Source organism: Sparus aurata, chromosome 8 (genome assembly GCF_900880675.1).
Source record: "Sparus aurata chromosome 8, fSpaAur1.1, whole genome shotgun sequence".
In the NCBI taxonomy this organism is placed as follows: Eukaryota; Metazoa; Chordata; class Actinopteri; order Spariformes; family Sparidae; genus Sparus; species Sparus aurata.
In genome coordinates, this window is record NC_044194.1 from 20,422,156 (window position 1) to 20,447,826 (window position 25,671).

The 25,671-nt window shown below is 41.3% G+C and overlaps 1 protein-coding gene across 2 annotated transcripts; it reads left to right on the forward strand.

The window, feature by feature from the left end:
• Window positions 1–7,527: 7,527 nt before the first annotated feature.
• acanb (aggrecan b) lies at window positions 7,528–24,755 on the forward strand. 2 transcript variants are annotated; one of them, XM_030426716.1, is made up of 19 exons: window positions 7,528–7,607; window positions 13,304–13,382; window positions 14,292–14,675; window positions 15,037–15,211; window positions 15,633–15,760; window positions 15,871–16,164; window positions 16,362–16,616; window positions 16,821–16,995; window positions 17,268–17,395; window positions 17,485–17,778; window positions 18,691–18,780; window positions 18,951–19,058; window positions 19,159–20,205; window positions 20,348–20,461; window positions 20,566–20,724; window positions 21,320–21,402; window positions 21,481–21,625; window positions 21,954–22,136; window positions 22,529–24,755. In XM_030426716.1, the coding sequence occupies exons 2-19, from the start codon at window positions 13,310–13,312 to the stop codon at window positions 22,618–22,620; spliced, it is 3,927 nt and encodes a 1,308-aa protein (XP_030282576.1). In that variant the 5' UTR covers window positions 7,528–7,607; window positions 13,304–13,309; the 3' UTR covers window positions 22,621–24,755. The 2 variants fall into 2 exon arrangements, with proteins under 2 accessions (XP_030282576.1, XP_030282577.1); XM_030426717.1 differs by having other exon boundaries at window positions 7,606–7,716.
• The last annotated feature ends 916 nt before the right edge of the window (window positions 24,756–25,671 follow it).

The following is a 25,671-nucleotide window of genomic DNA, read 5'->3' on the forward strand; positions in this document are numbered from 1 at the left end:
CAAAACAGTCACAAAGAGACACAAAGTGTCCGGAAGACCAAATTGAAGAATCATTCAGCACTGGGTTGTGTGCCGTGACTGTGTTGTCTATTTCATATTTCAGCACAGACATGAATTAATCCCCATGTTCTGAATGTGAAGCTTCATTTTCTTTGTATTTTTAGAGACAAATGTAAATGTATATACAATGTATTCTAGTATGGAACATTGTGAGAACAGTACAGTTAACATTTTAAATAGACTCACAGTCACAGTATACTGGCAGCCACAAAATGCTAAACTGAGAGCGTCTATTTCAGGCACATTTTAAAACACAGGAAGGAATTCAAGGAAAGTGTAAAAGTAATATTCTGGCATCTACAGTATGTTGACATTTCTCTGAGCAGTTTCTGGACCACAGGATGTTGCTGACATGTTAAATGATATAAACTGTGGCCAAATACATTTGCTCTTTTTCAGAATGATTGGTCCATCAAGACACTTTAGTAGGATGTCATACTGGTTTGAAAAGACTGAAGAGACATAAAAAACCTAATCCATATGTTTCTTTTGGTCTTATTATTAAATCTGTCTGCCTGTATCTCTTTTTGTCTGATATTTCTCACTTCTCAGTATTCATGTGTCGACTTATCCATCTAACCTTTCATGTGTTGTGATTTACAGTCTGCAGAGCTCGCAAAATCAGGTAGAGCAGGTTTAACTCTGCAAACTGTGGAGATGTTTTATGTCAGGAACTCTGATGTACAGACCACTGACATTTATAAAGTAATATATTCCAATATGGATTATTTGCAATTGCAAATTAGGTGGTTGTGTACAATATACATATGTGTATGTACAGTATATGTGAGTTTATACTGTCTATAGATTACAGTGGCACATCTATACTTATTCATACCCATAGTTTCTAAATCTGTACAGTTAAATCTGAAGGATTCATCTTCTGGGAACCACAAATGTCTGCACAAAATGACATCTTCCATGACATTTTTTACATTATCTATAATCGCTCATTCTTTGGGGGCGGGGGTCACAATCTATCTACATCTGTCATAATTGACACAGAATGGGACCCAAACCTATGACACACAAGCCGACAGGCGAGGAACAAAAAGTGAGCTTTAATGAAATAAAGCTGATAACCACAGTCGCTGAAATCCAAATCCAAAAAAATAAAGCAACCGCACAAGGCAGGCCAAGGCAGAAAACAAATCTAGAGGATCCAAGAAACGAAAACAAAAGTTCCACCAAAGTGCAAATGAAAAGCAAAGTATGAATCAAAGATAAGGGTACAAACCAAGAATTACTCTAGGGATAAAAACCAGAGAGAGACAACTGGGAGATGAAAACGGCAGACACAGGATAAAGACGCCACTTTATCAGAGGGTCAACAACCATTGACACCTTTGGGTGATTTAGAGTTACCATTTAATCTAACCTGCATGTCTTTGGACTGTTGGACATGCAATAGTCCACATAGAAAGGCCCCAGCCAGTCAGTGGGTTCAAAGCCAGCACCCTCTGTCTGTGCAGTGGAGGAACTAATCACTTAAACCTTGTGCTGCCATCATCTCAATCTGTCCAGAAACTGTTCATTTATTTAATTCTGAACTATGAACCATGTTGATAGAATCGCAAAAAATCTTTAATTTGCGATAGTTTTTTAGCCACATGACTAATGTGAACTAAGAGAAGTCAAGTTCAATGTGTGTGCAAACTCAAAACACAGATGTTGACGTTCCCACATCTTTATCTATGAATACTTTACATGCAAGTGTGTGTGATGTCTTGTGTATGTGTGAGTAGTGGCAGGGAACAGGAGATGTGTGTGTTTTCCTGTGTGAGCAGAAAGTGCAACAACATATCAACCAAAACAGACGCCTCAGCACTTTTCCTGAGCTTGAAATTTGTCACCCTGAAGAAAAAGCCTCAGTTTGGTTCTGGTTGATCTGTCCGAGTCTCTGTGTCAGCAATATTCCAGTTTCCAACGTGCGGCTGCTCATATTTGGATCAGTTCAGGCGTAGAGAAGAGAGAAAACACAAGCGTCTCTGTGTCGACCTCCCTCGTCCACTCTGAGAGGTCTTTCAGGTGGACTCTGCTTCTAGTTGTGAGTCAAGTCCGCACTCACACAGACTGTAAATGAGCTGAAATCTCACCACAAGCGATGGTTTGGGTGTGTCGACAAAGACACAGACAGACACACACACTCAAATACAGAAGGAATAAATATGGAGCAATCATGTTAAAACACGACTCTTAAGTCAAATAAAGCAAATAGTACAACAAATTGACCCAATTCTTCATTTTTGTCGAAACAAAAGAGGCATTCATGGTCTCTAACTACCAGGCTATATTATAGAAACTGGTGAGCAGGATTTCACAGTCATTCCCTATTTAATATTATTGATTTTGTGAGTCAGCTCAACACCATAACCACGCACACGATTTCTTTACGACCCAGACTGTGAAAACAGACTAACTACCTGTCTGTTTCTAGAGACTCATTGTGTGCTTTAATATACAGTTAGACCAGCACATAAAGCCTAAACACTCAACACTTTTAACAGCCTTGTTGCAATTTCAAGTCGATGACACCATTAACACACTGGAGGGGTCTTTCCTGCTGCCTCAGAGCACAACAGTGCTTCAGTTCTTCAAGCTTCACAGGACAGAACTACTTTCAGCCTCTGGTTCTCATTTTGTTTGTGACCACAAATGATAATGATAATGATATGTCAATGATAATGATATGTTTCCATTATATCCTGTATGTATGAACATTTAATCAACATGACTGATAGGCTGTTTCCACTCGGAGAACAGTGGAAGACTGTCATTGTCTTCCCAGATATTCCTATATGCACAAAACCAAAATCCTGACCTCTCCATTTTTCTCTCATACATGGCCAAGGCAACTGGTTTTGTTTCTTCACCTTCTTCTTCTTCTTCTTCTTCTTCTACTTTGTCTTCTTCTACTTCGTCTTCTTCTTCGTCTTCTTATTCTTTCAGGTTAATAGGTGGTTGGCAAACAATTGGGTTCGTTTCTGGTTCACAGCCAGTACTTCTTCAACCCTTGCAGTGTACCAGACCGTCATTGAGGTTTGGTTCAGTTTATAAACTACAATTACTACAATTGTTATGTTTTAGGCACTTAAACTGCTTGGGTATGTTTCGAAAAAACATCTTGGTTTGGGCTAAAATTGCCACGTTACTTCAGCAACTTCAGTTACAAACGTACCAACATTACATATGTAAGTTGTTGAAATTATGTGATGTCATTTACCTACGTTAGTAAAATAACTCTATGTTGGTACCTGACAATCCATCCCCAACCTCCTCTTTACACAGCCTTTTGCTCTTTACACTTCTTCTCCCGACTTCCTCCTTTGCAGCTGTAATAATTAGTACCACCACAAATGGTTGCCACCTAACAAGAATAGGGGTTGTAGAAACCTCTAAAAACATGCTTTCACAGTTGACCTATATGATTGTTTTTCTAATGAGGACAGGCTGAAATTGCATCATTACTATTGAAAGGGCTCAACCTCCGAGGACCATGGACGTGCTTAGTAAATCTCATCACAGTGTTCCCTTTCATTTTTTGTATTTCTGTGACACAGTTGGATCTTTTCAGAGAGAGCAATGATTTAGTCAGAAAAAAGGAACAAGGGTTCATCTTCTGCAGATCCTGAATATCCACAAGAAATCTCGTTTAAGTGCAGACCAAGTGTTGGTTCTGGTGTTGAAAGTATTCCCAAGGGTTACTGTTTCGCAGTCCAAATATTGTTTAGGGTTGGGCCAAATTCTTAGTCATAGTATAGTCACAACTTCCGTGATCGTGACAGATGAATCAGAAAGTGTGAAAAACTCTGCCTATTTCAGAGAAATGTGACACAGTAGTTCTTCTACAGTGTATACAGCGGAAAAAATGTCTTGCATGGTCTTGTGGACTCAACAATGTTCCTTTGTCCAACTTAAATGTTTCTTTCATGGGCTAAGGACCAACATTGAGGTTTGGCTGACAGTGAGACAAACTTGTTTTCAAAAATCAAGACAAGTCTGTGTGAGATCACAGCCATAGCATAAGTCAGTTACTTCGTGGTTGTTTCCATTTTCCATGTAGCAAAACTCTGAACGTCAGAGAGTTAGTCACTAACTGCTCACAAGCTTTTTTAATGTCTCTGAAGATTACAGGCGTTAAACATATTTTGGAGGCTTCCTTGTGACTCGAAGAGCGGCATATGGAATCCCCAAAACTGCCGGCTTGGAAAGTGGGAAGCTCTCCTCAGCAACTCCTGCTGAAGTACCTCAACCGCTTTCCAATGGAGCTGCTCAGCTGCCAGCATCAGAAATCTGTGGCTGTTAAAGCCAAATAACTGTGAATGTGCAACAGAATGTCGACATAAAAAGATCATGTGTCACCAGGCAAACTAAAAGCTTAACATAAACTTGTAAAATAGATGTTTTTCTGAGATGCTCTTTCAGATATGTTACCATCCAACAGCTGATTGACATGAATGATGGTGAGCAAACCCGATGTTACTATTTTATCTGTGCGCAGCTGCTGAATAAACAGCAGGTCTGCAAATAAGCACAAAATTAGAGCCAATCGGCCGTTAATACGTTCTCCTTTGAAGATGTAGACGGTGAGCATGCGTCAGTGAGTGCAGCGAGCACACAGCCAGTATTTACACCTCTGAATAGAGTTTGGTGGGAGACGAATGGGAGACACGCCTTTCCTCAACCTCAGGCCAACATTAGCATGTTTAACTTTAAACTGAATGCACACAGACACAGCAGCAGACACATGTGGTAGTATAGTGTATATGTCACGCCAACACGTGCTTACAGACGTACTCGCACTAACAGACCTCAAGATTTTTTTTTCTCTTACTCATATAACTGTATACTTTTGAGCATAAACATTAACCACATATTTCACAAACTTGCAGTTGTTTTTTTTTTTTTTTTTTTTTTTTTACAGCATTCTGAATCGCCTACACATTGATCAGCCACAATAGTTGTTTCATTGCACTGTGCTGCTGGGAAACCTTGGGTCCTGGTACTCATGTGGATGCCAGTTGAGACACACCACTAACCCAAAAACCACTGCAGACCAAATACACACCCTCATGGTAGTGGCACGCCATTACGGCAGAATGATGCGTCCTGCCACACCACAAAAACTGCTTAGGAATGGCTTGAGGAATGGGACAAAGAGCTCAAGGTGTTGACACAGCCTCCCAGTTTCCCAGATACCAATCTGGTAAAGCATTAGTCTCACCTCAATGGGCCAAGACCAAGTCTGATCCACGATCAGGCCTCAATGTATCAGATTTCGGCATATCACACAGATGCTCTGAGTGGGATCTGGGGAATTTGGAGGCCAGGGTGATATCTTGAGCTCTTTGTTACGTTCCTTGGGTCATTCCTGTGTCAAAATTTGTCACAAGGGACCAAAATGCAAGTCATGCAGACAGGCAGGTTGAAAATCTAAAAGCAAACTTTACTGAAATAAAGCTGAAATTTGAAGTCCAACGTTTGAAATCCAAAGTCCAAGCTGGGAACAAACGCAGGCAGCAAATGCAGGTAAAACACAACAGAAAGACAGGACAAAGGAACACAGACGAACCAATGAGGAGTGAGGGGATAACACAGGCTTAAATACACAGGAATGACTGTCTAATGGGACACAGGTGAGCAGGATAAATGGCGAGAAAGCACACAAAGATAGGAAAGGGGAAATTATGATACACGAGGATGTAATCTACAAAATAAAAATGTAAATGACCAAGCCCAAACCTAAATCATCACATCCTGAGCAGATTCTGCTACCATTTGGGTGTGCTGCTGAATGTCAGGACCAAAGGTTTTACTGGCAAAACGAGATAATCAATTATATTCACTTCGGCTGTTTTTTCTTGTAATGTTATTGATGCTGATCAGTGTATATACAACACTTAAGTTCTTTGACAAAGTAATTTTAAAGCCCATTTTTCCACATGATGGAATAGGACAATGAACAGGGAAAATGCTTTTTGTCTATAAAAACATATTCATGATGTGTAGCTATCACAACAGGCAATGCAACAACTTTGAGACTGTTTTCATCATGGCTGACATAGCAGAGAAAATAACCAGGGTCAATCAAATAAACCCATGAACAAAATGAACAAACTCTACTTTGTTTTGGTGACAATGGGCGAGGCAAACATTTGTACCACAGATGTACCACAGAAGAAAAATCGTTTAACTTATGTATGCACTATAAGAACACTCCTTTGATATTAATATACCTGTGGTTATTCTCAAAGTTCATTCTCCATTTATCTAAAATCAACAGGAACCATAACAACAAGTATCACTAGTGAAACAGACCTTATTTAAACTGATGTGAATAAAATAAATGATGTTTTGAACCAATTTTCCTCAATGCACACGCGAAAAAATTATTATATTTCATGGCAATTTCGCGAACTGCCTTGTTGCAAACTTGTCCTGTCTGCTGTAACTGAGGAAAGAATAATGAGTGTTTCTGCAAGTCCACTTTACTTAAGAGCAAAAGACAGCAAGCTCTATTAGTCAGTGGTGGTCGTGTTTGTATCGATGGATCAGCAGCGTTTAATCATGTAGTTTAGATGTGTTGGTTTTGATGACACCTGTACTCTACTCAGTGGTGAAATGTAATTACAGTATTCAAGTACAATTTTAAGCTACTTGTACTATACTTGAGTATTTTCATTTTCTGCTATTTTATACTTCCACTCAATGACATTTTGGAGGTAAATATTTCCCCCCCAACTCCACTAGATTTATTTGATGACTTTAGGTGCTGGTAACTTTGCAGATTACGTGCTGCATCAGAGCATAAATTAGAATATTTCCAATTTAATTCATTTTTTCTGCATTAAAAAAAAATAACTTTGAATATCAGATCTGAAATTCAGTTGACCCACAGAATATAGTATAAACGTACATACATGTAAATATATTTTTAATATATTTTACCAGTACTTTTAATATCAGATACTTTAAAACTTTTACTCAAATACTACTCATATGTTTTATTTTCACTTTTACTAAAGACAGCATCTTTACTTTTACACAAGAATGACTTTCTGGTAGCAGATCAGTGCAAAAGATTTAAGCAAAGAGCAACCAGACACCATAAGTGTTAATGGTTTCATTGACACTGAAAATAATTCATAAACAATATCTGTGAATATAAACTTCCTATACCTATATTGAAATTGCATTAGTAGATTAAATGTTGTATTACATCAGCATTACCCTTCATTACAGTTAATAGCTGCAATAAGACTGAGATAATTTGTCTCTGGTTTGGGAGCAACAAGTGTTTCTTCAGCTATTTTGAAAGATTTTGTCTGATTCTGTGCTTCAGCTTCAATATTCAAGGCTGTTTGTATGACCTCACCAACTGGCAGGAGATGACCAGATCTCCCTCCCTCTCTCCCTCTCTCTCTCTCTCTCTTTCCAACATCTAAATGTGTGGTAGAGTTTGAATAAAGCTTCTTTCTGCTCTCCTACTCAGGAAGGAGCACGAGGCCCTTGGAGTTGCTGGCACTGGGAGCTTTGGAGCATCAACGGTACGTTTGCAGCTCACCTCTGGAGTCCCTATTGAGGAATATTGAAGGGGTTTAAGGGATACTTTGACTCTTCTTCATCCTCTGATTGAGGGACAGGTATTTGATTGAGGTACTGAACTCAGATGTCTAAGCAAAGGTTACTGCTTGAAGCTTCTTTTTGCAATATCTGGGAAGTAAATCATTATGAAGACAAATCAGATCAGACTAAAATGTGATTAGATCCTTTAGTTTACTCATTTTGCTGTGGGAGTTGTGACTTATTTGTTGGACATCTGCTGTGGTTTTTAAGTTCTGCTGAGTTGACTGGTGAGGTGTTATTGGAGTCAGCATCTCTCAACAACTAACTTCTGTTTATGTTTGATTTGGTAGATTACTTTCCCTGCACTTTCTAACTTTATGCTGTTAATACCATAACAATATTAAATGTTTGATAACATAAGAAGTCCAAGAAGTCCAACATTTCTATCCTGAATATGGAAATGAATTATATTTATTGGTTGGTTTGCATTCTGAATGTCTTCCCTGGACGGAAAGTGGCATGTATGAACTTGTATCACATTAATGAATTGTTTTATTCAATCAGTGTCTGAATTCATTACACCTTAATATGTCAGTAGTCATTGTTCTCTACACTGTCAAATCTGACAAAGTGACTAATCATAAAAGAAAATCGAGGGAAACCGGTTGCCTCAAAATGACCAAGTCATCATTTTATATTTTTAAAACGTTTTAGCTCATACAACTTGAATGTAATAGTCTACTATACTTGGTAGTAGTTGTCAACTTTTAAAATTTACAGTGTAGTGACTTGTGGTCTAAGACTTTCTGGCTTGTGACTCTTAAAACGAAACATACTTTTCTGCTGTTCTATCATCTAAGACCGCAAAGAACACAAACCCTTGTAAGGGTTCAACATCCAAGTTTGGAACCACTAATGGCATTACTTGTAAAACGAAATGAGCAGTGTTGCAGCCTCTCTGATGGTTTAAATGTAATCATACATCCAGTGCTGTCACACTCTCATATAACCAATTTCCAAACTGGTGCCAGATGAGCCTTAATGGAAAAACAGGAAAATAATATTTTGCGGGAGTGACATCCTGTTACTATGGTAACATCAGGCTGTGTGAGTGCCTGTCGTGAATTGTAATTTTCAGATGTCAAAAACGATTTCTTTTAAAGGTTCAGTTAAAGCAAATGTCTTGACACTTTTTGTACTTAAGATAATGTTGAAGTTACAAAACTGACATTTGAGATGTCGGCCTGTTTGAATGTTTGACACTTTAATGTGCACAAGCTGCAGAGGCGTCTCTCTGATAGACTGCTGAGTGCGTAGGCATGTACTAATGCACCCATAAGCACCTGTGAATATGAATTTTTCCATTTCACTGTACAAGAGTCTGTGTGTGTTCTCTAACACAGGCCGTACAGTACGTGTCAATGCCGACATGTGTAGACACACATCTTTACCAGGGGCATCGGACGTGCGCTCCCACACATCCCCTTGGTGATCTATGAGTGTTCGTCTGTGTTTCTGTGAGTGCACACAGTATCAATGTCAACTCTGTTCCTCTGCTGAGGGACTCTGGAGGATTGGAGGGGAGTGGGTGGAGGTGGGAGGAGGTGAGGGTGGTGGTGATGGGGGGTGCTCCCCTGGATGCCCGCCTTGTGTTTACCTTGGCAAGGTTGCAGCCTCAGGCCCTGCCCCTGTCCGTTGCTGGAACAGACCAAGGCCTTATTGCCCTCTACCTCAGCTGGGAGCGGAACATACCACAGCAACCGAACAGGGGAGCTGCAGCCACCCCACCGACTGAATGAACACACTGTGGAGCAGGGGCTGACCTGGCCTGGCGCGGCTCGCTCACGAATGCTAGTGCACGTAATGAAGAGGCCACAGTGTAAATTATGCATTTAAAGAGAGACGGGTATCTGTTCAATGACCGGATAGTAAGAAGTAAGGAGTTGAGGTTGTGGTTTGCTTGGCTCGAGTTTTAGCTGGCATTCTCTGTGTTAACACATTGTGAGGGTGTGAGCACAGTGCTACCTGCGGGTTGCTGTCTTTCTTTATCCATTTGTGGGAAGCCAACTTTGACAGTAACATTTGGGAATGAAATGTGATGTAAAATAACATACATTTTAAACAAAATCACAGCCAGGAAATATAGTAAATTAACTTTTTGCTCATAGATATCCTCTATATTTATCCATTATCAGTAACACAAAAAACACACACCACTTGAGTAACTTAATGTGAGGCCGAAACGCTGGTTTAAACAAATTTCACTATGACTGATTGGTGTGGTTAGGTGTGGCTAGGAGTGCGCTCTTTTCCCACACCCAACTGTGATGTCACATTGCACAGACACACTCTGGACTACACTGGCACATCACTGCAGCCAGGTGAGATGTATTTTCAGAAGCTGTTCAATTGGCATTAGATATGTTTTTTGCTTCAAGGTATCAATATGAAGTTAATGTAGTTTGTATAATGTAATGGCTATAAAATGACACGTCAGTGTTAGGATCCCTCAAAAGGTGCAATGTGTAAGATTTTTTTCCCCAAATCAACAGACTGTGAAGACATTACAGCTTTGTCCATATATCAAATATATCAATGTATTGTGCCAAACAGACAACACAACAATTTGCTGCTGCCCCGAGCCTCTCAGTCCAGGTGGAGTCAGCTAATAGGAGAAATCAAATCAAATCGATTTTATTTATATATAGGTTATTTACAAAGAAGGTTTAGGTGTATATCCCTTTAAAATTTGCTAAATGCCCTAAATGTAAATGTAAATTACAGATCAAAAATGTTGCTTTGGAAACAAATTGACTTATTTTGTAAGATTACTGTCGGGGCATTTCAGCTTCATCGTTAGTGACAGTCGAGAGGGACGGGGGGATGACATGCAGCAAAGGGCCCCGGCTCAGTGAAAACCCTGCTGAAACACATGGGTTGTTGCTTGTTGTTGGAAAGTAATTTAGAGAAAATATCAATGTGGTAAAACCCCAGAGGAGTTTGGAAAAGTTAAGCTTGAAAATGAAGGTATGATAATGGGAAAGCCCTGATCACTTCCAAATTTGAGAAAACACAAAAGTGAGGGGCATACATCATCACAAAGAGGATTTGGGGATGGACTAAACATCACACTGTGTGATTAATCCAGGATGGATTGGTCCCTCTGTCTACGCTGTGTGGTATTTTATGTTTCCTCCTGAACTGGGCCAACTTTCATTCTCAGACAGATCTTAGACAGCAGGGCAAATATTAGTCCTGCTGTACGTCCTGGATCTGTGGAACGCTGAGAATGTCAGCCACACACACACACACACACACACACACACACACACGCCCACATTCACACCATACAAGTTGCCGTGCATTACCACCAGTGTATTTACAGTAAACGTATATGATTGTGTTAATGCTGAGTCATTTGAACTTCACCTCCTCAGATCAGCCACTCAAATTCAACTCATACTTTGTAACTGTGGGCTTCAGGTTTATTGGTTGTAAATGTCTCCATGACGCTGTTTGGAATGAACCGGGTGCTTTCTGCAGACTGCCATGGGGTTTGTGAACGCAGCACAATGAGGGTTCAGTTGGGACTCGCAACGGTTAGTCTGTTTGACAGTTCTGCACGTCACTGCAGTGGAAAGTTGAGAGAAAGTAACCAGTGTGGTCATCAGGGTTTGACTGATGTGATAGCAAAGCTGAGGTTTTTGGAATGAAGTTGACGGCTGCAAACATTTAAAAAGATTTAGATTAGAAACCCTCAGAAGATTTCAACCATAGGAGCTTAATAGTTACTATTTCTGTGTTAACTCTTTATGGATCATTGGCATTTATAGATCTCCTCCACATGTGTATAAAGTGATGTATAAGAATTTTCCAAATTGAGTTGTTTGTTACCACATTAAAATCCATAAAATGGCACCCATTCTGTCTTTCTCATAAAAACAATTCTGAATAAATGACTATGCAAATATCATTAACTTCACAGTTTAGCTACTGTCTGCAACTTTGCCCCAAAGTCTATTCTCAGTGTTTTTTGCACTCAAGGTTTCAGGTTTCCACACCACACTTGTGTGTGCTGAATAACAAAACACGATTGGCTTCCAAACTATTTGTGATGTTACAAAACATGCTCTTGTTTCCTGACACTTAAAGTCAGATTTTCAGTGAAATTGCAGCTATAAATTTTGACTGTGGGAATGAGATGAAGAACACATTTTTGACCAGAGGGCAACTTTCAATAAACTAAAAGCTAAAAGAAGACACATGACTAAGAATCATCAGCAATGTTGTTGTTGGTATCTAAAAGCCACAATCAGAATGCTAATATGCCCACAATTACATTGCTAATATACCGATGTTCGGAAAGTATGATGTTTGAGAGGTGTGGTATAGCAGAGTATACAGTAAAGCCAGGGCTGATGCTAATTTCATTAGTTTTGTAGAAATTTGCTCATCACAGTACTGTACACACAATTTTTACCTGAAGTCAGAGAATCACCAAAGCTGTTGTAATCCATCCTGTTGGGAACAAGGATGTCAGTACAGCATGTTGTGCCAATGCATCTTATAGATATTATGATATTTTACTGAATAAGTAAAAAATAACTGTACCTTTTGGTGGTGTTTGATGAAAAGTCATGATCATGAAAGTCCTGAGGATTCATCCTCTGGGAAACATGAATCCATCTAATAGCTGAAAAACTCCCGCAAAAGCCAAGAAGGACAACCTCATGGTGACGCTAGAGGAAAGTCAGGAGATCACCAAAGTCAGCACACTTCATCCTCTGTGCTCCATGAATGTCTACAAATTCGATTTGAAAATATTTCGGTCTGAACCAAAGTGGTGGACCAACCATCCTTTGAGGCCGTGCCACAATTGTCAATGAAATAAAAGCAAATTTATAGCAGCTTAAACACAGATACAGTATATACGTATATTATTTTTGGCAAACAGATGTACTCCTAATATTTAAGATTCAGAAAAACAAATGACAGTTGCTGAGTGTATATTCATTCATGCACAGACACTATAAATATACTGTATGCCCACAGACAACAGACAAGGACACGTGTTGAAATGTTTTTAAGGTGGAAAAATAGCCTCATTTCAACTTTAATTTCTTCATTAGTTTTCAACAAATGGAAAAGCACTTGAGACAAATGAATCATGCTTCTCCCTCTCAACCTGAACTTATTTTAGAACCAAAGACATTTCCTGTGTCGTGAGACAGAGGGGCTTTCATTCCTAACTGGGCATGTGTGGTATTTCCAAATGATACTACAGACTCCTGACGTCCTGTTTCCATTGTAGCATATGGGGGTGACGTTATAACCAAATTCACTCAATATCCTGGATAACATGGAGTATGAATGTAAGCGTAAAGGAGTTAGGAAAAATACAGTGGCATTCTGGAGTAGAGGAAATGATAATAAACCTGCTCATTCATTCTCACACTTACTTCACTGTTCCTTCATTGAGCGTATCTGGTAGTTATTAAATTCCCCCTGTATACTCCCTTTGTCTAGTCTTTGTGCTAATTATAGTCGACTTATGATCAGTAAGTGATGCAAAGACCAATTATCACCATAAACATCAAAATGCCTTTCTGTAGCATTGAGCTCTGGCTGTCCTTTCTGTCACTGATCATCTTGTTCAAACATTTGGGTATTCTTTCAGGTAACCATGACCCCTCTGCTTCTGCTGTGTGTGTCCTTGCCCCTCATCTCGGCAACAATACTGTTCGAAGACCAGGAAGGTAAGTGTAGAAAAAACTGTTGAAATCTACAGTAGCAATTGTTGAATTTCAGTGTCATTCAATGGATTCTTATCTTCATCATCACTGTATAGAAATGAAACATCTGTGTCAGGATCCCTTAGAAACCTGACTATTTTAAGACAATGAGAAATTAATATTATGCTGTGGCATAAAAAGGGATTCATTAGTCCCATTATTTTCCTTTTAATGTTATCTACTATCTGATTCGAACTTAATTACAGTCTAGATTTAAAACTGATGCCTCTATACGACCTACATAAGCTGAAGTGACTATGTGAGAAGATTTTGTTAAGTAGAATCTATGTATGCAGCACCCACAGCCGTTCATTAACACCAAAAGGCAGGCCACTGGTCTAACATCGCAGAACAGTTTAAAAACAAATGATCAAAATCAGTACAGCAGAATGACTAATATCACCTTTTTTATTTCACATTATTTTTTTCTTTTCAAAACCTGGTGCTTACATTACCCAAAATGCAACTGAGCCACTTAATGACCCTTGAGGCAGTTTATCAGATAACATGCAGCTTCTTCTGGAGCCACAACAGGCTTTGTACTACTTCACAAATAAAGTTCTACTCCCTAAGACCTTAAAACACACTTAAATGGGTAAAATTACTGGCGTTAGCCTTTTAGTGTAGATAGGGTTGGTGGATGGATCCCTGGTTCCTTTATAGTTCTGCTCTGCTGCACCCGTATGTGGATATGTGTGTAGGTTAAGCACTTGGTGCTATATAAGCACAGTACACTTTGCATTTTACTATTTGTACAAAGGCTTTACCACAGCCCACAGCTCACGTGACTGTTAGAGATGTTGCCAAAACATTAGGTTGTATCCTCATCAGCAAATAGAAAGACTAATTAATTAATCATGCTCTCTACCCCAGACATGGATGGCACATTGCGTGTCAGCATCCCCATGGAGATGCCTCTCCATCCTCTGCTGGGCAGTAAGGTAGTGGTACCATGCTACTTCCAGGACAACACTGTCAATGACCCCGGAGCACCTACCATCGCCCCGCTCTCCCACCGCATCAAATGGACCTACGTTACCAAGGAGAAAGTCACCACGATCCTGGTGGCATCAGAGGGAAAAGTTCACGTGGAGACAGAGTATTTGGACAGAGTGACGATGATCAACTACCCACTCGTACCTACTGATGCCACCATCGAGATAACAGAGCTGAGGTCCAAAGATTCTGGCATCTACCGCTGTGAGGTCATGCACGGCATTGAGGACAACTATGACTCTGTGGAGATCCAGGTTCAAGGTAGACAAACTTCCATCAGCGTTTGTTGAAACATACAGAAACTTAGACCCTATAATTGTATTTCAAAAGTTCTCTCAAACTAAAGGTTAACAGGATGATGTTTTATCCCACAAGAAAACGTTTAAACTTCTACAAACCAGTTTTGCATCAAATTGCAGGTGTTCTTAAGACTTTTTCTAAATACTATTCTGCTATATTGGTGTTTTGTTGGGTACAAAGAAGTATATTTAGAACAAATCAATTGGTCGAGTCTTAATCAAGCCCACTGTCTCATCATGGACATTGAGATCATGGACAAAATTCTAAAAACTTTTTTTTTTAAATTGCTCATAATATAAAACATTTCTTCTGTGTCTCACAGGTATTGTGTTCCACTACCGAGCCATCTCCACCCGCTACACCCTGACTTTTGAGAAGGCCAAGGCAGCCTGCATCCAGAACACTGCCACCATCGCCACTCCAGCACAGCTCCAAGCTGCTTACGATGACGGATACCACCAGTGCGATGCTGGATGGCTCTCTGATCAGACTGTCAGGTAGTGTCCATCCACCCATCCATCCATCCATCCATCCATTCACCTGTCCATCCATCCATCCATCCATCCAGTGAACACATTGGCCCTTAATTTAGTCTTAACACTGTCCTATCCAGAAGGATTTTACTTTGATGATCAGCTGGGACAGTCCAACTGATTATGTTTTTAGCTTGTCCTCATACCTGAGCGAATAAATATGTCTATTGCCAATGACTCTCAAAACTACAAATATAACTGTTGGACCTTTATTTTCAAGCTGATAACAATGTAAAACCAGTTTGGTGGTTTAGGCCTGATTTAGGCTACAATTACTCTAAGAATTATATAAACATTGTATTACATACATGATGTTAGTTAAGAAAATGTTGATCATTTTCATCAAAGTCCATCTGCTGACTGACATCTCTCTTCACCTCTCCAGATACCCCATCCAGGAGCCACGGGAGCGTTGCTATGGAGACAAGGAAACCTTCCCTGGTGTGAGAACCTATGGCATCAGAGATGTCAATGAAACCTACGACGTGTACTGTTTTGCTGAGAAGATGTCAGGTACACTCATCTAAGAAAAGCTACCCGACCCACATGAACCCTCTGCACTGAATACACAGCTGTGGACTGTCATGTCAGTGTGCTGTCTGTGTCGTCCTCTCTCCTCCCAGGCAGAGTCTTCTACTCCATGTCTGTAGAGAAGTTCAGCTTCTATGAAGCAGGTGACCAGTGTGCTAAACTTGGAGCTCGGCTTGCCACCACCGGAGAGCTTTACCTGGCCTGGCAGGCCGGCATGGATGTGTGTAATGCCGGCTGGCTGGGGGACAGGAGTGTGCGTTACCCCATCAACATCGCCAGGCCTCAGTGTGGAGGGGGGCTCCTGGGAGTGAGAACCATTTACCTGTTCCCCAACCAGACAGGATACCCCTACCCAGACTCTCGCTATGATGCTATCTGCTTCCAAGGTAAACACTTGATGGTGCATAAGAGAAAAAATTCTCTTTGTTGGCAAAATAATTCATATTTATTCTGTAAAGTTATTTTAGATTGGATTTCTTCTTTAATATTTCAATATATGTGCTATTCTGGCATTGGAACCATCAACATTAACCTGGTGTTTCTCACTAATGCTCCAGAATAGTCTGCAATCTTTTGTCCTCAGCTGGTGAGGATGTAGGTGCTGTGCCCATGAGGACTACCCCTTTCCCAGACATTATCCGCATGACACCTGCTCCTGGACTGTACCCAAGCCTCACTACTCCAACTGAGGGTGAGGAGATCATTGGTGGGAAAGTCGACACCCTCTTCCCACTGCCCGTCCCACCCAGTGTGACGGACACCTACTCTAAAGTGACTCCTGTAGTACGAGAGCCTGGACTTGATCTGACTGGCATTGATGCTGCAATGGCTCCCACAGGTAAGATGTAAATGACTTACTAATGAACTAATTTTCAAACTATGAAAATGCCAACAATCTCCAGCTGGGGAAAATGCACAATGAGGATATAAAGATAACTGAACAAAGTAGGCTGAGCTCGAAGGAAAATAAATACCATAAAATGAGACAGTTAACCTTCCTTTGGTCCTGTACTTCTTCTCTTCCCTTCCTCTCATGTCCCAGGTGTGGTGTTCCACTACCGACCAATCACTGGTCGCTATACTCTGACCTTCCTGGAGGCTCAGCAGGCCTGCAAAAATATCGGTGCTGTCATCGCCAGCCCTCAGCAGCTGCAGGCGGCCTTCGAGAAAGGCCTTCACCAGTGTGATGCTGGCTGGCTCCGCGACCAGACTGTCAGGTGAGCTGGAGGCAACAGTATCCATATTTTCTCCCCTGCAAAATATCTAAATTTGTTCTTGTAACAGAGCAAAACTGTGATGGGATAAAAACATTTGAAACAATCTTGAAGACCATTGCTCTTTCTGTCTCAATGGGGGAATTTGTTGTTCCAGAATTCAAAACTGCATGGGAAAAAGGGTTTATTTTGTATAAAAACACAGGTTCCTGCAGGAATATTACAGCAAATGAAAGTCTTAAGATAGCTGTATCCACATTCTCTTTCATGCTCAGGTATCCCATCGTATCACCCAGAGACAACTGTGCTGGTAATCTGCCACACCTCCCAGGAGTCAGATCCTACGGCCTGAGGCCAGCTACTGAGCTCTATGATGTATTTTGTTATGTGGAACGTCTGCAAGGTGAGGATTTATCACAATTTACATAAACTCATATATCTATCAACCTTTCTGCTTGAACTCTTTTGAATTCTTGTAAATGCTTCTCCCAGGCGAAGTCTTCTTCACCAGTGACTACGACAGCTTCTCCTATGAGGAGGCTGTGCAGCACTGTCAGAAACTCAACACCACTCTGGCCACAACTGGACAGCTGTACTCTGCCTGGAAACAAGGGCTTGACAAGTGCCGTCCAGGCTGGTTGTTGGACCGCAGCGTCCGCTACCCCATAACAACCCCTAGGTCCCACTGTGGAGGCGGTCAGGTCGGGGTCCAGATCATCTACGCATTCCCCAACCAGACAGGATTTCCTGACGAGCACTCACGCTACGACGCCTACTGTTTTAAAGGTAGGAAAGATGTAGCCACGTTTATTAAAAGGCTCTCCTTTCTGCCAAATTCACTTACATAAGATGGCATGCATCTCCTAACATCTTGCATTCTTTAGAATAAAGTGCTCAAAAACTGATATAGTTATGTACAGTTATAAAGTTTATTTTATATGATTTCTGGCTATTGTCTTTGGCAAAAAAGAGACGGTTTCTGTGTGAGGGCTGCCAATGTGTTGATGCACAGCTATGCAGATAAAAGTACATACAACACAAGACAATTTCTCTCCAAATCCAGCTACGATGCTCACAAATGTTTACAATGCTTAGAGAGCTGTGTATGTATTAGACAGTAAAACTCTATAGAGTAGACAGAATTAATTTCAATTCGTCATAACAACTTGAAACTGTATTGCAGCGATTCCTTGTCAGAGGTACATGTACCCCAGGGGATACTTTAGTTACTGCAGTTGCCAGGGAGTATACTGGAAGATAATGGAGAAGTTCAACTAGTTTATCATCATACAACTGAACCAGAGCAATCAGAAGCAATCAATAATGGACTTTCCTAAGTCCCTCAATGGGGTTAAGATTGTCATAATTTTAGCTAACTTCCAGTCAGTTCTGCAGTTAGCAATCCCCTCCTGGGCAGGGATATCTGAAAATGTATTTTCTCTTTTACTGCATGAGGAGGGGAAAAAGATAAATGAGTTACTAACTAAACACTATAGAGCTATTTAGCACTTATTCTGATAAAAAAGAAGAAGCTTACAGCTGCTTTAAGTTCAGTCAAAGTCACACATCAGGGATAAATGGTTGAAATAATTATTTAAAAGCAATGAGAAATAAGTAGTTAGTTTTGCCAAATTACTTATTTCTTTAAACAATTGCTCTTGCTTAACTAATCTGTTTTTCTCATTCTGTCTTTTTCAGCTGAAATTGAAACCAGCGTGAATCTGACAATAGTGAGGACGGATGTTATCAAAGCGACGACAGTCACAGTCGATCACTTTGCTCCCACTGGTAAGACAGATGCTTTAAATCTGCTCTCTTAAGTCCTTGTTACAAGGCTTGAGCCTGAATATTTTCACAATACATGAGCCTTCATTTGTGCGTCTGTTCATTAATATCATCATTGATAATTCTGTGTCTTCATCATCTCAGCTTTGTTTTGTCTGCTCTTCTGTTTTTAGTTGAAACTACTGTTTCCTACAATGAAACTGAAGCCACAGTAAATATTACTGAAACAGAGGAGTTTATCAACAAGACGACCATCACGACTCATCAAGTTGCTCCTACTGGTAAGAATGTGTGAATGAACTGTGGTTTTCTGCAAACATGACAATATAACACAATCTGTGATGAGTAGCTAATGTACTCTTGTCTGGACATTTCCCACAGTGAGATCCATCTTACCTCCACGCCCTGTCGATGAGTCTGGCTCTGGTTCAGCTGATCAGTCAGCTAGCGGGGAGATCCCTGTGGAGTCCAGCACCTCCAGTGCCAGCGGTGTTGACTCCTCTGGTTCAGGACAGGAGGTCATCTTCAGCGGACACACTGACGTCTTCTCTGGAGAGGAATCTGCCTCTGGAGGTCCGCAGGAGGCAGAGGGAGGAAGTGCTGTCATCGTCACATCTGGAGACCTGGGTAGTGCATCTGGATCTGGAGACGGCCCTGACAGACAACACTCTGGCTCTGGTGTATCAGGATCAGGTTTTAGCAGTGAAGGTGAGGACATCAGCGGAGAGTCGATTATCATCATAGTGGATGGGAAGATGTTGGAAGTGTCAAAACACGAAAAGCCAACGGAGCAGGAATTAGGACAGGGAGGCATTGATACCAGTGGGGGTTTCTTGGAATCAAGTGCATCTGGATCAGGAGGAGTGTCTGCATCAGGGTCTGGTGGATTTTCTGGCATCTCGTTTGTCGACCACAGTGCTGTGGACCTCACAGTCCAGCCGTCTGGGGAGCAGGAGGTGTCTGGATATCGCCCCTTCGGATCAGGGTTCCACAGTGGCTTTCCATCCGGTTTCTCAGGCAGCGCCTCCGCCTCTGGGGACTTGCTTCGTGGTGATGTCATCTACCTTACAGACAACGACATGATGGAAGTGACCGTAGCGCCACAGGTACGCCACCCTGAGCAGGGTCGGGGGGTTGTGGAGGTAAGCGGGGAAGGAAGTGGGTCAGGGATCCATCTTGAATTCAGTGGCGCTTTGGACCAGAGGTTGCATTTCTCAGGAAGTGGATTCCCTCATGAAACACCAACTGGCTATAATGAGTACATTGAGGGTCCCGGCCAATCAGGACTCTGGGAAGAGAGTCAGGAAGGCCGTGCAGGACCTACAGAGTATGTAGTGACTCCAGACGCAGGCTACACCAGCCCGACCACAGCACCATCAGTCTCACTGGAAACCCCAGCTGTTGTGGTGCAGCCTGAAGTGGTGGAAGGTATGTGGTTCAGGTGCTTACCATAATTCTGTTGCTAAATACATCATCATAAAGCCAAAAACATGTTCAACATTTCAGTGGAATGTACTGATGAGCAGGAATGACATAATCAGTCATTAAGTCTCTTTCTCTCTACTCTCAGCCTCTGCAGACCCCTGTGATCCAAATCCCTGCAGCTCAGGATCCTGCTCTGTGCAGGGAGGAGTCGCTGTGTGTCAGTGTCCCAGTGGTTTCACTGGTGAAGACTGCTCAACACGTGAGTCAGCGCATTGTTTATAAAGCCATTTAGCGAATCCAACTGATACCAATATAGAAAAAGTTTGTCTCAATGTGTTGCGATGTGTGTGTTTGTGTGTGTAGCTGTGCAGGGCTGTGCTGAAGGCTGGTTGGAGTTCATGGGCAGCTGTTACCTCCACTTTGCTGAGAGAGACACCTGGTCTGAGGCCGAGCAACGCTGCCAGGAGCTCAACGCCCACCTGGTCAGCATCGGCTCTCAGGAGGAGCAGCAGTTTGTCAACTGTGAGTAAATGTGTGAGTGTGTGTGTCGAGCTGCTTTGGGGCAACTTCATGCCTTTTTATAAAAAGGGACATATTTTTTATTTTTATTTTTTTTTATCCATCTAGATTGTTTTATTGTTAGTTGTAGTATAGGTTTTAGATATTGGCTGTAGAGATTCTCTTGATTTATGTTATTGGTGTGCATTAATAGCTATCATATGTAATATGGACTGCAGTGAAGAGAAATAAGTGTTCAAACTTAGGGGAGAAAAGGTTTTTTAAAATAACAAAACACTACTTTTGGAGTGATGATGCTTCTTTGCACTACTTTAAAAGGGAGATGAAAAACATATTTTCTCATTGAAATTCAACAAATCAATTTCCTTCTATATGTGCTGAGCTTATTCATGTCCATCCCATCGTACATTGACTGGGTGACAGGCAGGCTGCACCCCTGAACAGATCTAACTGGGTTGTTTACAAACCCAGGACCTTATTGCTGATTCATTTTTCTTCTTACTACTACTACTTACAAGGTATTTGTGGGATGTAAAGACAGAATGAGGGGGCGTGGTGTATAAATTGTTTCAAAGCTAAAATTTGCTTTGCACTGCAGCTAACGGTCAGGACTACCAGTGGATTGGACTTAATGACAAAGATGTGCAGAATGAGTTCCGCTGGACAGACGGAAGTCCTCTGGTGAGTTTGGCTCCTTCACAAATATCTACATAATCTGTTTTTCGATGTTTTTACTGATTGTCTTTGTAACTTCCTCAGGCTTTTGAGAACTGGAGGCCCAACCAGCCAGATAACTACTTCAACTCCGGAGAGGATTGTGTGGTGATGATCTGGCACGAGGGTGGACAGTGGAACGACGTGCCCTGTAACTACCACCTTCCCTTCACCTGCAAGGCTGGACCTGGTAGGTTTATTGAGTTAGGATGTGAACAGAAGTCCCAGTGATTATACGGCCAACGGTTTTATAAACACGTCCTATTTACACCTGCTGGCCAAACATGTGTGGACACACACACACACACGCGCCTACACACACACTGCCACATATACGTCAGATATATGTGAGATATGTCTGGTCAAGAATTGGATGTCACTGGATTAAACCAAAGCATCACAACAAGAATCTTGATCGATGTCACGGGACAACAATGAACCGGCAACCACAACGAGGAGAAGCTTCTTAACTATCACTTGATGTCTGTTCTTTATCTGTCGCCTGTCTTCTTTTCCAGTCATGTGCGGAGCTCCCCCTGAGGTGGAACACAGCCGACCTATGGGCAGCAGCAGCGAGCGCTACCCCGTCAACTCTATAGTCCGCTACCAGTGTGACGCAGGCTACACACAGCGCCACCTGCCGGTGATACGCTGCAAACCAGACGGACAGTGGGAGGAGCCACAGGTGGAATGCACAGAAGGTGAGTTTTCAGGGAAATACGGAAATGTAATTAACTGTCAGAGGGCCGTGGAGAGATCTGGCTATGCAAGACTAGTCAAAATTCACTTGATTCAAGAACCAGAGTTGTAGTCGAATGAAGAATCAATACTAAAGTAGGGAGATTCAAATCTTAAAACTAACAGGGCATAATTTGTAGGATGTGTTAAAGTCAGCCAGCATCAGTGAGCTCTTATTTTATACACAGAAAACCTCCCGCAGAGCTAACCTTTCAACATCACACTGATGAAGAGCTCACGGTAGCTTTTGAACCTAGATCCTTTAACAACACAAGTCAATTCAGGGTAGTTTATAAGTCCTTTGGCAGCTCGTGTTTACATGATGTCATCAGTATTCGTACATCTTCTCCCCCAGCTGGCACCGCCAGCAACAGGCTACACAAAAGATCCCTGAGGAGGAGAAGTAAAGGGGTCAGCAGCCAACAGGAAAAGAGGAAGCAGCTCTGAGCAGGAATGAAAGGACATGCAGCAGAGAGCCACAAAGGACCCCTCTTGCAAAGAAGCATGGACACCAATGCAAATGCCCGACCAAAAAGATAACATTCCCGGCCATGTATATAAACACACTAAAGCACATTTAGACAGTGATAGTTTAACTGACTGATGTTTTGGATCTTTGAGTGTCACTCTGCACCTTCCGAAGGCATTTCTCTTTGTATTTATGCTGTCTAATTTATAGCTGTGACCCAGAATTAGGGTGTATTATGTCAATGCACAACACAACATTTTTCTGCAAACAGTTGCCAGCACTGCACACAAAGTAAGGTAGATAAAGTAGAGATAAATGAGGCTTGAGAGTGACACACAAAGTCCAAAACAACCCCTGAAAGAAGTGTTTTCAATTGCAGCTGGATTCTCTGAAGTAAAACACATTGTTGCATAGACTTTTGCTATATTTTTAGGGCAATTTTTCTAGTGTTTCTTAGTGTTTTTTATTTCTTTTATTTGGTCTTAATCTCCTAGTGACTACAATCGTGTGCTTCAGGCCGGTGAAACAAACGGCTTCTTACATTGTAGACGAGGATGGTGATTTTCAAACTTTTTGGTTGTGAGTCCTTAAATGATGGAGAGTGGTGGAATTCAGTTCTGCCTTCTTTGAGGCTTACGCAAATTTAGTCTTGCATCAAATCCCAAATTGAAGTAAGAGGTACACTGGTGCAGTAGAAATAGTTTTTTAATACCATAAAATCATCTTTACAGACCCAAAATTATCTTGTCACAACCTCAAGTTTGAGAACCACTGATCAGCTGCACCACCGCAGTATCAGATGTACTGAAATGATTGTGCTGTTCCATTTGATGACGAATAGAAATCCAAGTTCAAGACGTGACTAGAGTCATTAGAACAGACCTGGATTCAAACAGTCAGCAACTTGTGCACTTTTGGGAGTCTTCAGTCACTTCAGTGCTAATTATTTGAATCAAGTGCACCTTAAAAAACTCCACATAAGATATATAACAGTCTTCATCTGTGGCTGACACACGGCAAGAAAACTATATAGAGTAACAAGTGAGAATTATTGTGTACCGCTGAATCGGCTGGAGACTCCAGGAAGTCGACCTCTGTGGGTCACCTGTTGCAAAAGATGCACACCTAGTTTTGCAGGTTGGGGTTTATATTTGCGACTTCTTAAGAGCAATCAACAACCTCAACACTCAACAGTCGACACTGTCTGATGTGAGAATCGTGCATTTATAGATCTCCCTGTAAATATTCTCTCTACAATTCTCTGAACAGCAGGATCTGTCAATAACGTATCAGACGATTTCATCATTCAGTCAGTTTGCCATCAACCTGTTTGTTGATTTGTTGGTTTAATTTACTTTAAATTAAGTTGCAGATAATTAAGTAAGTTGCAGATACTTATCAAGTAGGCAAGACTGGTTTTGACAGGAAGACAAATGGATTTTTATAGGAAACCCTCAGACATCTTTGCAGAGGTTTATTGCTTGTGTTTCATGTGTGTTATCAATAGAAATACTTCTTAAAACTTGAGAAATGACACAATTGTAGTGAAAAGAAGCTGTGAAAGCAGTAGAAATTATTAAAATGAAGAAGAAGAAGAAGAAGAGGAAGAAGAAGAAGAAGAAGAAGGTTGAGCTGGAGGAGGAGGTTTTAAAATGTTGACCATGACCTTTTAAAGGTCAAGATTTGCTTCAACTTTGAGAACAGATACTCGTGTCCATATCTGACTTCTCACAGAAAATTCACAAACACTGAAACGTGACCACACACACAGTAAAATGGTTCTTTCATGGACACACCGACACTTCAATAAACACACTACAGAGCACTTAAGTGGATGAGTGAGCCTGACGAGGCCACAAAGAGAAACACCAAGCTTGCTTAAATAATTGTATGTTTTATACAAATAAATACATGAATGATGATGGAAATGTTAAATCTATTACCCTACAGGATGTGCTCTTATTCCAACATGTGAGCAACTATGCGTAGAACTTATCTTTTGACAAATAAACCAAAATATGTGTAACACTGCAGATGGACAGATCCTGAATCCTGATGTGAACATGCAGTATGCTGTACTGTGCTGTGCCAAATAAAACTCTGAATCATCGAACTCGGTGAAATAATTGTGTGCACTTTTTACCCCAGGGTCATGACAATTTGTATTGAGCAACTGTACAGGGCTCTTTGCACTGTATGTTACCTAACTTGTAAAAAATCACACACAGAGATTTTCTGTCGTTTTCTTTCCCTAGAGCTGTTAAATTTGAGGCAACTCTCTGAGCCAGAGGAACAAACCTGGCATTTAGTTTGTTTTTACCTTCCTGTGGAACCCAACCGTGAAAAAACACACAGTAAATAGGTCCTTCATCAGCCTCAACAGCAAGTACCTTCATCACTACAGTCACTGCAAACAGATCCGCTGTGTGTGTGTGTGTGTGTGTGTGTGTGTGTGTAACAGGGAGAGAAGCCCTGAATGTACATAAGTCCATGTGTGGTTGCATATACACGTATGCGTCTAAGTGGTGTGTTTGTACAGTCACACTGTACATGTGTGTGAATTAATCAGACATATATGAGGCAGTGTGTGCGTAGGTGCGTATGTGTGTGTGTGTGTGTGTGTGTTTGTGTGTCCACACATGTTTGGCCAGCAGGTGTAAATAGGACGTGTTTATAAAACCCGTTGGCCGTATAATCACTGGGACTTCTGTTCACACCCGGATGCAGGAGGGCGTAGCGACGTGTTCGACTCCACTCATCTAAAACTGCATCGTGCCCAGACAGAGTGACGCTGTTTACATACAGTAGCTGTTTGTATGGATCAGTGACCCATCTCACCTCTCTACCCTGGCATTCCTGTTTGAACTGTAAGTAAAACTGAACGGCGCCTTGAGCGTCCACCAACCGGCGGTGGTGTGCTCTAAGAGGACCTGAGAAAAAAAACGAAGAAAATGTTTCATGAATCAAAGGGCATCGACAATGATTTCCGAAAGATGCTGCGCACGATGTCAGTTCAAAGCATATTTCTA

Bases quoted from the DNA above. Each gene is read 5' to 3' on its own strand.
- acanb (XM_030426716.1), top strand. From the start codon at position 13,310: ATGACCCCTCTGCTTCTGCTGTGTGTGTCCTTGCCCCTCATCTCGGCA. The intron at 16,165-16,361 runs GTAAACACTTGA...TTTTGTCCTCAG, and splicing joins TGATGCTATCTGCTTCCAAG to CTGGTGAGGATGTAGGTGCT. The intron at 18,781-18,950 runs GTAAGACAGATG...TTCTGTTTTTAG, and splicing joins CGATCACTTTGCTCCCACTG to TTGAAACTACTGTTTCCTAC.